Raw genomic sequence first — 13,259 nt, 5'->3', positions numbered from 1 at the left:
CTCTCCTTCTCTCCCCTCTCTCCTTCTCTCTCTCTCCCCCTCTCTCCCCCCTCTCCTTCTCTCTCTCCCGCCTCTCCTTCTCTCTCTCTCTCCCGCCTCTCCTTCTCTCTCTCTCCCGCCTCTCCCTCTCTCTCTCTCCCGCCTCTCCTTCTCTCTCTCTCCCGCCTCTCCTTCTCTCTCTCCCCCCTCTCCTTCTCTCTCTCCCCCCTCGTTTTCTCTCTCTCCCCCCTCGTTTTCTCTCTCTCCCCCCTCGTTTTCTCTCTCTCCCCCTCTCTCCTTCTCTCTCTCCCCCTCTCTCCTTCTCTCTCTCCCCCTCTCTCCTGCTCTCTCTCCCCCTCTCTCCTTCTCTCTCTCTCCGCCCTCTCCATCAGTCCTTATTAGTTGGTCCCTCAGTAGAGACAGTCCCGTTATAGTAACTAAACTAATCACGCACACATAGAATTATCTGTGCAGTTAAATAAAGGTTACAATAAAAAATGTATTAAAATCTGTGCAGAGATAAGAGTCTTACATCAACAGATGTTGAAATTCCCTTGCTAGAGGAGGAGGAACAAAATCCCCTGGCTAGAGGAGGAGAAGAAACTCCCCTGATTAGAGAAGGAGGAGAAACTCCCCTTGCACGAGGAACAACTCCCCTTGCACGAGGAACAACTCCCCTGGCTGGAGGAGGAGAAACTCCCCTTGTTAGAGGAGGAGAAACTCCCCTGGCTGGAGGAGGAGAAACTCCCCTGGCTGGAGGAGGAGAAACTCCCCTGGCTGGAGGAGGAGAAACTCCCCTGGCTGAAGGAGGAGAAACTCCCCTGGCTGGAGGAGAAACTCCCCTTGTTAGAGGAGGAGAAACTCCCCTGGCTGGAGGAGGAGAAACTCCCCTTGCTGGAGGAGAAACTCCCCTGGCTAGAGGAGGAGAAACTCCCCTTGCTAGAGGAGAAACTCCCCTGGCTAGAGGAGGAGAAACTCCCCTGGCTAGAGGAGGAGAAACTCCCCTTGCTAGAGGAGAAACTCCCCTGGCTGGAGGAGGAGAAACTCCCCTGGCTAGAGGAGGAGAAACTCCCCTTGCTGGAGGAGAAACTCCCCTGGCTAGAGGAGGAGAAACTCCCCTGGCTAGAGGAGGAGAAACTCCCCTGGCTAGAGGAGGAGAAACTCCCCTGGCTAGAGGAGGAGAAACTCCCCTTGCTAGAGGAGAAACTCCCCTGGCTGGAGGAGGAGAAACTCCCCTGGCTAGAGGAGGAGAAACTCCCCTTGCTGGAGGAGAAACTCCCCTGGCTAGAGGAGGAGAAACTCCCCTGGCTAGAGGAGGAGAAACTCCCCTTGCTAGAGGAGAAACTCCCCTGGCTGGAGGAGGAGAAACTCCCCTGGCTAGAGGAGGAGAAACTCCCCTGGCTGGAGGAGGAGAAACTCCCCTGGCTGGAGGAGGAGAAACTCCCCTTGCTAGAGGAGGAGAAACTCCCCTGACTGGAGGAGGAGAAACTCCCCTGGCTGGAGGAACAACTCCCCTGGCTAGAGGAGGAGAAACTCCCCTGGCTGGAGGAGGAGAAACTCCCCTGGCTAGAGGAGGAGAAACTCCCCTGGCTAGAGGAGGAGAAACTCCCCTGGCTGCAGGAGGAGAAACTCCTCTGGCTGCAGGAGGAGAAACTCCCCTGGCTGGAGGAGGAGAAACTCCCCTGGCTGGAGGAACAACTCCCATGGCTAGAGGAGGAGAAACTCCCCTGGCTGGAGCAGGAGAAACTCCCCTGGCTAGAAGAGGAGAAACTCCCCTTGCTAGAGGAGGAGAAACTCCCCTGGCTAGAGGAGGAGAAACTCCCCTTGCTAGAGGAGAAACTCCCCTGGCTAGAGGAGGAGAAACTCCCCTGGCTAGAGGAGGAGAAACTCCCCTTGCTAGAGGAGAAACTCCCCTGGCTGGAGGAGGAGAAACTCCCCTGGCTAGAGGAGGAGAAACTCCCCTTGCTGGAGGAGAAACTCCCCTTGCTAGAGGAGGAGAAACTCCCCTTGCTAGAGGAAAAACTACCCTGGCTGGAGGAGAAACTCCCCTTGCTAGAGGAGGAGAAACTCCCCTGGCTAGAGGAGGAGAAACTTCCCTGGCTAGAGGAGGAGAAACTCCCCTGGCTGGAGGAGGAGTAACTCCCCTGGCTGGAGGAGGAGAAACTCCCCTGGCTAGAAGAGGAGAAACTCCCCTGGCTAGAGGAGGAGAAACTCCCCTGGCTAGAGGAAGAGAAACTCCCCTGGCTGGAGGAGGAGAAACTCCCCTGGCTAGAGGAGGAGAAACTCCCCTGGCTAGAAGAGGAGAAACTCCCCTGGCTAGAGGAGGAGAAACTCCCCTGGCTAGAGGAAGAGAAACTCCCCTGGCTGGAGGAGGAGAAACTCCCCTGGCTAGAAGAGGAGAAACTCCCCTGGCTAGAGGAAGAGAAACTCCCCTGGCTGGAGGAGGAGAAACTCCCCTGGCTAGAGGAAGAGAAACTCCCCTGGCTGGAGGAGGAGTAACTCCCCTGGCTAGAAGAGGAGTAACTCCCCTGGCTAGAGGAGGAGCAGTAACTGGACTAACCTGTACCCCCGCACATTGACTCAGTACCAGTACCCCCCTGTATACAGCCTCGTTATTGTTAGTTTATTGTGTTACTTTTTATTATTCTTTACTTTAGTTTATTTGGTAAATATTGTCTTAACTCTTTCTTGAACTGCACTGTTGATTAAGGACTTGTAAGTAGGCATTTCACGGTCATGTTGTATTCGGTGCATGTGACAAAGTTAGATTTGATTTAATATGCATACTGGTAGGCTACTACTGCTTCTTGGTGTTTTTCTGCAGATAAATTGTGAAAACATTCGATGAAGATGTTGAATCCTCACTGCAGGAACAGTAGGTAGTGGAGAGCCTCATTCTGCTCAAAATATAACAAAACAAAACAGATTGAATTGTTTTGAAAGCTATATTGTTTTTCAACAGGGACTGCATGCTTACTTGACATAACACAACCTTTTTTGTACGATAAACTAAATTGAAACAGAAGACTAGACTAGTTTTTCTGACGAGATTACTAATCTACTGCCGTCCCTCAAAATCCCACCTACAGTGATTGATTGACATGTCTGAAACCCTACCAGCTCTGTGACTCACCAACATCCCGCCCCCTCCCCTGACAGTTCCACCCACAGTGATTGATTGACAGGTCAAACTGTTAAAGGGATAGTTCACCCAAATTACAAAAAGTGGAGGCAATAAAATACACTGAACAAATATATAAAACGCAACATGTGAAGTGTTGGTCCCATGTTTCATGAGCTGAAATAAAACATCCCAGAAAAATGTTCCATAAGCACAAAAAACATATTTCTCTCAAATTTTGTGCACATTTGTTTACATCCCTGTTAGCAAACATTTCTCCTTTGTCAGATAATCCATCCACCTGACAGATGGGACATATCAAGAAGATGATTTAAACAGCATGATGATGACACAGGTGCACCTTGTGCTGGGGACAATAAAAGGCCAGGTTTGGTTTGCACAAGCAAATCATTTTTTGCACAAACTGTCAGAAACCGCAGTTCGTGGTTGTAACTGACTTCAGTGGGCAAATGCTCAACTTTGATTGCCACTGGCCACTGGCATGCTTCACGGATTCATCCCGGTTTTAATTGTACTGGGCAGATGGCAGACCACGTGTATGGCATCGTGTGGGCAAGCAAATTGCTGATGTCAACGTTGTGAAGAGAGTGTTCCATGGTGGCGGTGGGGTTATAGTATGGGCAGGCATAAGCTACAGACAACAAACACAATTGCATTTTATTGATGGCAATTTGAATGCACCGAGACATGGTGATGAGATCCTGAGGCCCGTTGTCGTGCCATTCATCCACCGCCATCACCTCATGTTTCAGCATTATAATGCACAGCCCAATGTCACAAGGATCTGTACGCAATTCCTGGAAACTGAAAATGTCCCAATTCGTCCATGGCCTGCGTACTCACCAGACGTCACCCATTGAGCATGTTTGGGATGCTCTGGATCGACATATACTACAGAGTGTTCCAGCAACTTCACACAGCCATTGAAGAGGAGTGGGACAACATTCTACAGGCCACAATCAACAGCCTGATCAACTCTATGAGAAGGTGTGTCGTGCTGCTTGAGGCAGATGGTGGTCAGACACCCTACTTTTTCTTTGAAGGTATCTGTGACCAACAGATGCATATCTGTATTCCATATGTGAAATCCATAGATTACGGCCTAATTCATGTTTTTAAATTGACTGATTTCCTTTCATGAACTGTAACTGTAAAATCTTCAAAATAGTTGCGTGTTCCATTTATATTTTTGTTCAGTGTAATTTGAACAGATATCACTATGGTAATGAATGTATTTCAGTAAAACCGTAGTGACTTTCTCAAGAGAAGACAGGAGTAAAGTTAATGTTTTTTAATCCTACTTACAACATTAGTCCTGATCATACAAGCCTGAGCCTAGATATCCAAAACAACTAACACATTGAATTCATACATTTTCAGGTCATTTTCATGAGAAAGTCATGTCTTTCTACTCAATACCACAACTCATGTTACCAAGCTGGGAGGTAAAGTTGTTAAAGTATTGAATGAGTATTAAGTATTGGGTATTGAGCTGTGTATATGGGATGAAATCAAGGCATTAGAATGTACCAGATGCCCTTACTATAGAGCCCCCATCAGCATGAAACTCCCTGGCTGGCTACTGTTTCTATTTGGCTGGCTACTGTTTCTATTTGGCTGGCTACTTTTTATATTTGGCTGGCTACATTTTCTATTTGGTTGGCTACTTTTTCTATTTGGCTGGCTACTTTTTCTGTTCAGCTGGCTACTGTTTCTGTTCGGCTGGCTACTGTTTCTGTTTGGCTGGCTACTTTTTCTGTTTGGCTGGCTACTGTTTCTATTTGGCTGGCTACTTTTTCTGTTTGGCTGGCTACTTTTTCTGTTTGGCTGGCTACTTTTTCTATTTGGCTGGCTGCTTTTTCTATTTGGCTGGCTACTTCATCTACTTTCATAAAAAACTGTGTCTAGACTCAAGAGAAACACACTCTTTTACCCGTGAATATCACAGACACAGATGTGTTGTTGGTACCAGCGTACAGGAATATCGCCATCTACTGTCAGTGAATGTGTCATTACAGAGACAGGGAGGGAGAGGGAGAGGGAAAGACAGAGAGAATTAGAGAGAGGGAGGGAGATGTACAGATAGATAGAGGGAGAGAGAGGTGTCAAATTCAATGACAAACCACTCCAGTCGTTCTGAGTCAGTTAAAGTTGTTTTAATTGTGTTTTTAAAACATGGATTCCAGGCTCAATAATGTCACCACCACAGTTTAGAACAGACAGTATTATCATCTTAGTAAACCGTTGTCGCCGGGGACATAAAAACAACCATCAAAAAAATGAACATGTCTACAGTACGGTTTTATAAAAAAAAAATGCAATTCAAGACAGTCATTCAGCATTATTATAAAGAAAAACAGAAAACAAATGGTGCTCTTGCCATAATAATAATTATTATTATTAGCCTACAAAAGAGCTAGCTATTGTTGTTTTTTTATGATTCATTTTTTAGAAGACAGACAAATTAAAACGTGTGATATGAAGCGTTATTAGATTGTTACAAGTTTAAGAAAAGGCCATTGGTTCTTAGTTTCCAACAGTATTTTTTTTGGTCCTCTCCCGTCGTGCAAACGCCGTAGTATAGGTAGCGTTGTCATGGTGACGTGATAAACAGAACATTAAAAACGAGTGGAATCACGCCAGTAACGATTGTCTCGCTGAAAACGACAGAGAAGTGGTCTTTCATTCACAGTAAATTATACACACACACACACACACTGAGCTTGTCATGGTAGGATGAAGTTGCTTCCTAGACACTGATCTAAGAAATGTTTTGTGTTCCGCCTAATGGTTAAGATTAGGATAATGGGAGAGTAAATTGATCCTAGATCTGTGATTAAAGGCAACTTCTACCCAGAGCGAGTTAATCAAGATCGTTTGAACGATCATTCCTATGGACTCTTTCTCCCATTAACTGGAAATCCCTCTAGTTAATACACTACATTTCCCATGATGCAAAACGCTAACCAGTGTCAAATTACAGGAGTGAGGGTGTATGGGTACTGTAGTTCTATGGTGTGTGAGTGACAGTTCTCAGGACAATGGCTAGAAATAAAGAATAGTGTGTATGTGTGTGTATGTCTGCAATGTGTGGGTCTGCAATGAATGTTAGTGTGTGTGTGTGTGTGTTTCTTAGATAAAGATTGAATAATAGTAACGACCCTTAATTTGCTGGCAACCACACACACAGACCACTGTACTGTACGTACAGACAGACAGCACACACAGGAGAGAAGAGAGCAATACCAAGACTACACTGGACGAGCATCACACACAAGAGTGATGAGAGAGATTACAGCTACACTATTATCATCATACACTTCACAGCACATAGTAGCGAGAGAGAGAACGACTGGCAGACCCATAGAGTTAGATAGAGTACCTAGTAAATTAAGACTGAACTTTAGAGTCCTCTATCTTACTCTATGGTCGGCCCCTAGAGATAAACTACTGGCAGCCCCATGGAGTTAGATAGAGTACCTAGTAAAGTAAGAGGGTTTTTAGAGAGTCCTCTATCTAACTATGGTCGGCCCCTAACCTGGATAAGGAGACAGACCGCTGCACCGCTCACGTTTCCTTTCACTTCACCGTGAAACAGGACAAGAGCTCATGTTTCACGAGGCTTTAAGTGTTCCCACAGCGCACACACTTTACATCAACGCGTGGGTGTTCTTCTTTTCCGTCTCCCATAGTCACCTCGAAGATCGTTTGTGCTTCTGAGAAGAAGAAAAAAACTTCCTGTTTGAGAAAGGTTGTGACCTCTAACCTCATCGTGACCTTTAGTCTGAGGTCGTTAAAGAAGATCCCTGTTTGACGAAATAATAAGTAAACATTTTTTTTTTAAGAGAAAGTTGGTCACAGCACCCAATGCTTCATTATCAAGTTACATTTTTTAACTAAATTAAAAACACATTTTATTTTAAAAGTCTTTCTCTGTCTTTCACTGTATGATCCAACATTATCCAGGATTTATTTTCCCTTTCTGAGAATTAAGGAACTAAAAAAAGGAATGACGAGATAAAGAGAGTTCAGCATCCCTCAATATTCAGTTATTTTGGCACAGGTGAGCTCTCCCATGTCCTTTAGTTTAGGAGAGTTCAACATCCCTCATTATACAGAGTTATGAGCCCACAGGTGAGCTCTCCCATGTCCTTTCGTCTTTTCATTCAGTCCCAGAGTTAGTTTGGGAATGCAAACTGTTTCTCTGGAATCTGATTTCAGAATGTTTGGAATTCCACCATGTTCCGTTCGGTCCTGGACTCATATTTACATGTGCGTTAGACGCACGCAAACACACAGAACACAGAACACACTCAAGAGAGCTCACGATTCAAGTTGTAGTCATACGTGTAGTTAGTTAACGTGGCTCTTACACAGGCTAAATGTAACACGTCACTGCTGTACAGTGGTGGCTAAATCTACCTACAGTTTAATTCAGACATCACAGAGAGTGGTTACTCCACAACATGGCTTTCTGAATCACTTTCAGGCCACATGGTCTGTCTGCACAACAGCCCTGCACAACAGTAAAGTTAAAAACACCAGATGTTACAGGAATGTTGGAGCGTTTTGCAGAGTGCAGGGGCCGTTTTGCAGTCAGATTCGGTGTCCTAGTGGCAGGAGGGTTGTTTACAGAGGCAGGTAGAGTAGAGAGAGGTACACACACGTACAGGCCTCTGTGTGTGTGTGTGTGTGTGTGTGTGTGTGTGTGTGTGTGTGTGTGTGTGTGTGGTGTGTGTGTGTCTGTGTGTGTGTGTGGCCTAGAATGTGATACAGCCTCAGTCCTTGGAAACACACACTCTAAATACATCTATATACCACCATGTTTCAGTTGAGTCTTCCTCCAGAATGTAACTCATACTATTTCACTATTTACAGTTCTATACAGGGTGTGTGTGTGTGCGTGTGTGTGTGTGTGTGTGTGGGGGGGGGGGGGGGGCTCACACCTGCAGTCACCACCAGAGGGCAGTATACTTAGTAAACATGCTCATACCGGCAATCACCACCAGAGGGCAGTATACTTAGTAAACATGCTCATACCGGCAGTCACCACCAGAGGGCAGTATACTTAGTAAACATGCTCATACCGGCAGTCACCACCAGAGGGCAGTATACTTAGTAAACATGCTCATACCGGCAGTCACCACCAGAGGGCAGTATACTTAGTAAACATGCTCATACCGGCAGTCACCACCAGAGGGCAGTATACTTAGTAAACATGCTCATACCGGCAGTCACCACCAGAGGGCAGTATACTTAGTAAAGAGGTGGAGGATCCAGTTTGAGCTGGTGTAGAGCTGAGTGGGACTGTGGGATAGTTGTAGCGGAGATGGAGCTGGGGAGCTGAGGAGAGGTGGGGGGGTGAGATCTACAAGGTTCATGGTGATCTTCTGGAGTCTGTAGGTAGGTTGGTGTTGGTTGGCTGATGAGATGAGTTTCTGTTCTGGTGAGTTGGGCTGCTTGGTCCGTTGGTTGGCTCTGCTTTTCAACCCACTGTGGTCTGTTCAGGTGAATCTGAGAAGTATTCTTTTAGTGGGCTGAGGAGGTGGTTATGATCCTTAGTGCTTCTGGTTCTATAAGAGGACTACTGTGTCAACAGGTTCTAAGGAGTTGGTAGTTCTAGTGGGTTGTGGTTCTTTAGTGGAATGGAAAATTGGTTCTCGTTCTTTTTTGGTTGATGAGTTCTTTCTAGAAGATTCTGGTAGGTTATAATAGGTTCTAGAAGGTTTTGGTAGGTTCTGGAAGGTTCTAATGGACAGATGACTGTGGTCTGGTGAGGGGATGTGGACGGCTGGCCGGGTCCAACTGGTCATTGGGGACTGACCGTCGGTTCTGGTCCGGTCGACTGGTGGCCAGATACTTGGCTCTCATACTCGAGGTGTACTGGAGAGAAAGAGAGAGAGAGCGGTAGGGGAGAAAGACAGACAGAGGGGGAAGATAGAGAGGGAGGGGAAGAGAGAGAGAGGGGAAGAGAGAGAGAAACATAGGGGGGAGAGAGAGGAGAGGTAGGGGGAGAGAGAGAGAGAAAGAAAAGAAAATAACAAAAAGGAAATATTGTGTAGTCATCAACACTGCCCAAATCTGACTCATTTTCTAGCAGTATCAACTGGAAGTGAGTAGGGAAGAGTATGTATACTAGTGTACTTCAAAAGGGGGAGGGAGTAGGGAAGGGTATGTAGAGATATGCTGCTTACAAGTGTCCAGAGACAGAGAGAGACAGAGAGTAGAGGACAGGGTGAGGGGGTTGGTAGAGTGAAACACTATGGTAAACAAGCAACACACACCAACACACACACACTTCACTAGTCATTTGGACAGCCTGAGGTAGTGGATTAAAAACAACAATTATCACTACAGAGATTGATTAGGATTAGGATTATAGTCCTGCAGGGTTTTTGACAGGCGTTAGAACTCAACTCTAGATTATTATTAGACAGGAAATAGAATCAAATATTGAATTGATCAATTGTATTAGTTGTATCTAATTCTGATGTAGAAGGTTAGGTTAGCCTGGTATTAGTCAGTGGTCTTAGTGAGGGAGTACTGTAGCGCTGGGTTTCCCAGTTTCTCCATCTCTAATGTGGAAACTAGTGCTTGGTGAGCCATGAGGCACAAAATGGCCGCCGTGCATCACCAAACCGAGGTGGTGTCTACAGCCAGACGGTGGTGGTGGATGACATGACCTCATAGAGTTGGATAGAGGGCACATATTTGCTTCTAAACCAGCCCTTGTGGAAAGTGTGATCTCTATCCACCTCTATGGGTGGTTTGCAGCAGTGGCCCTGTGAATCAGGGATGTATGTATTCATTCCTCCGATTCTTTTGAAATGCTTCTGAAACGGAAGCAAACGGAACGAAACTGGGAAGGACCTACCTGAATTTGTCCAAATAGAAACTCACGTTTCGCTGCTTTACTTCCGTTTGGTTCTTAAAATGGTAAACGGTTTCCATAATGAATACACCCCAGGTGAAGAACTAGTAGTGATGTTTAGTGATGACAGGGGACAGAGGAACAGATACATAGGACACATGCATCTAGAGGACGTGTACACACAGACACACTATGGGGACAGGACTAAAGGAGCGTTGGCTGTGGTTTACTAGGGGGACACAAATTAAGGACGGACATGGACAGGAAGTCACATGCCTTCGGAAACAACCAGCTTTAACCAATGGCTATACTGGAAAGACAGTATCGCCCGTCCACAGACTCAAGAGAGACAACGTAAAAAAGGAAAACCCAGCGTCAGACACCAAGAGTCTCAAAAGAAAGAGCACATGCCAAAACCCATTTGTTTTCCTATAAAGAGGTATGAAGATATAAGAGAGCTCTTCAAGGGTTCGCTGTGCCAAACCCAGTCTCTGTACTTCTTTGTTGAAGAGTGCCGTTACACCTGATGATGCAGTGATGAAGTCTGATTCAAGGAGGGGTACAAGAGGTCAAGTCTTGTACCACCAAATGGTTAGCACCACTGGCCCAGTCTTGTACCACCAAATGGTTAGCACCACTGGCCCAGTCTTGTACCACCAAATGGTTAGCACCACTGGCCCAGTCTTGTACCACCAAATGGTTAGCACCACTGGCCCAGTCTTGTACCACCAAATGGTTAGCACCACTGGCCCAGTCTTGTACCACCAAATGGTTAGCACCACTGGCCCAGTTGGATGGAATGAATAGCCCTTAGCTTGAAACTTCACCTCTGTTTTCTCCTCTTACCGAGATCTTGTGGGAACATGCTTCAAATAATTGACCCGCGTCCCAAATAGCACACTATTCCCTATATAGTGCACGGCTTTTGACCAGGGCCCATAGGGAATAGGGTTCCATTTGAGATGCAAAATAGACTAACCATAGTTTACATCAGAATTAGAGACCGTCTTTTTTCATCTGTGATCTGTCAGACTAAACACCTGTTTTGAATACAATCTATTACATAAAAAAAAAGCCAGGCTGCCAAAATGACCTTTGCGATGGTATTTCGCCACTCGAAGTTAAAACACCTTCAGGGTTCGGGGGGGGGGGGGGGTATACTGGAGTAGTGTATACTAGAAAGTGTGCACTTACAGAGGGTGGAGGGGATTCCCTGCCAATCAGAGGCGTGTTCTCACACCTGGGGGTCTGAAAGTTTGCGTTCTGGGTCCTGCGTCACAAATGAGAGGTTACTGAGGTCACTTCCTGGTTACTGAGGTTACTTCCTAGTTACGGAGTTCACTTCCTGGTTATTGTTGTCACTTCCTGGTTACTGTTGTCACTTCCTGGTTACTGTTGTCACTTCCTGCACTACAGTCTTCCCTACAACAACTAGATTGCGTCCCAATGATCTTTCCTTTCTCCCGAAGTGTGCACTTGTTCACTTCCCTTCATGGATATGACTGGAATATGGAAACTCCATCTAGTATTCTAGTATCCATGCCAACATCAATCAAATGCTTTTTACAATTGTGGGGAGTGGTGAATGAGTGCACACTTCAAGAGGAAGGAGAGAACATTGGGACTTAGCCTCAGACCCTCAGTATGTGGTCATCGTCCACATCAACAGCACCTTGTCTGCTATATTATTGTCCTAGCGCTGGTTGTTGACTTGTTAAAGCGTTGGGCCAGTAACCAAAAGGTTGATCTGCCCTTGAGCAAAGCACTTAATCCTAATTTGCTCCAGGGGTGCCGTACTACTATGGCCGACCATGTAAAACAACACATTTCCCTGCACCTATCCGGTGCATGTGATAATATCTTTTTTTAAATACATAACTTATTGTTTTGTATGTAGTTGTATCAGTGGTTAGAGCCTAGTGGTTAGAGTGTCGGACTAGTAACCGAAAGGTTGCAAGTTCGAATCCCCGAGCTGACAAGGTACAAATCTGTCGTTCTGCCCCTGAACAAGGCAGTTAACCCACTGTTCCTAGGCCGTCATTGAAAATAAGAATTTGTTCTTAACTGTTTTGCCTAGTTAAATAAAGGTTAAAAAAAAATAGTGCATAACTTAAACTTACTTGAAAGGTATGTAGGCCTATTACGTTGACTGAAGTGTGTTATTGAAGTGGACGAGGAGGAGAAACATATACTGCAGTCATGATGTGTGATGAAGGGTGTAAAACCTTGTAAGGCCACAGCATTAAACCATGCAGATTGATATGTGTTTCACCTTATCCAAACACTACTGTGTATCATGCTTAACATGGTCCTTATCAGTGACATGAAGATATGGGGACTCTTTACTGAATAAAACAAACTTAGGCTACTTTATATATGCTTGTGAGTGTATCTGTCTTCAATGTGCAGCCTGGTGGTTAAATATGACAATAGTATCAACGTTTGTCTGAGTCCATGCAGCTCAAACGATCAGTGATGGACTAGCTAGCATGTGACTGGCAGGCAATGGGTTCCCGCTAGCGGCTAGCAGGTTAACTCACACCCTTTAGCTGTAGCTTTACGGTAGGCCGATACCAGTCAATGGTAATTGCGTGGCTAATTGATAGCAGGCAATAGCTAACTTGTATGGCAGGCAGGCAATGTGTAAAAGCTAACTCCGATATGGCTAGCAGACTTACTCACATGTAGCCTAATGTATATCACTGAGCAGGCAGTGTAGCTTCACTTGGGTAACTGATAGCTAACTGATAGCAGGCAGTGTTTTCTTTATGCTAGCAGGCTAACTTACTCGGTAGCTAGCGATAATGTATGGCAGGCAATGGCGATCGCGTGGCTAACTTGAGCTTGTATAGCAGGCAGTATGTCGATTCTGCTAGCGGTGCTAACTGACATGTTGCTAGCAGGCTGACTCACTCGCTAGCTACAATAATGTATGGCAGGCAATAGCGCTCGCGTGGCTAGCTTGTGTAGCAGGCAGTGTGTTGTTTCAGCTAGCGGCTACCGGTGGGGTGCTAACTCACATGTACTCAGTGACAGGGGCATTGCTGACAGTGTGGGCCGTAGCGGGGATGCTAGCTTCGCTGCCGTAGCTGCTACCACAGCTGTAGAGACTGGGCATGTGCACGCGGTACAGGTTATCATGAGGACCCGCCCCCCGATTGCCTTGGGCAGCAGACTCGTCTTCTCCATCCTCATCATCCGTCCTTCATTGGCCAGGGCCAAGGGGAGGGGCCGGGCGAGGGGAAGGAGGGGTGAGGGGAGATGGGT

At 46.1% G+C, this 13,259-nt stretch overlaps 1 protein-coding gene across 2 annotated transcripts in view; it reads right to left on the bottom strand.

The window, feature by feature from the left end:
* Positions 1–5,262: 5,262 nt before the first annotated feature.
* ttyh3b (tweety family member 3b) overlaps positions 5,263–13,259 on the bottom strand; it is a 56,170-nt gene continuing 48,173 nt past the window's right edge. The window contains exons 12-14 of one of the 2 annotated variants that reach the window (XM_045690662.2): positions 13,013–13,195; positions 11,187–11,262; positions 5,263–9,004 (exon numbers count right to left, since the gene is read on the bottom strand). In XM_045690662.2, coding sequence (XP_045546618.1) covers positions 8,870–9,004; positions 11,187–11,262; positions 13,013–13,195 — 394 coding nt within the window. In that variant the 3' untranslated portion in view covers positions 5,263–8,869. The remainder of the gene's footprint in view (positions 9,005–11,186; positions 11,263–13,012; positions 13,196–13,259) is intronic. The other variant, XM_082958570.1, reaches the window with a different exon arrangement.

Source organism: Salmo salar, chromosome 12 (assembly GCF_965601325.2).
Source record: "Salmo salar chromosome 12, fSalSal1, whole genome shotgun sequence".
Lineage (NCBI taxonomy): Eukaryota > Metazoa > Chordata > Actinopteri > Salmoniformes > Salmonidae > Salmo > Salmo salar.
Note: the sequence above shows the minus strand (reverse complement) of the source record. Positions and strands in the feature narration are given on the sequence as shown.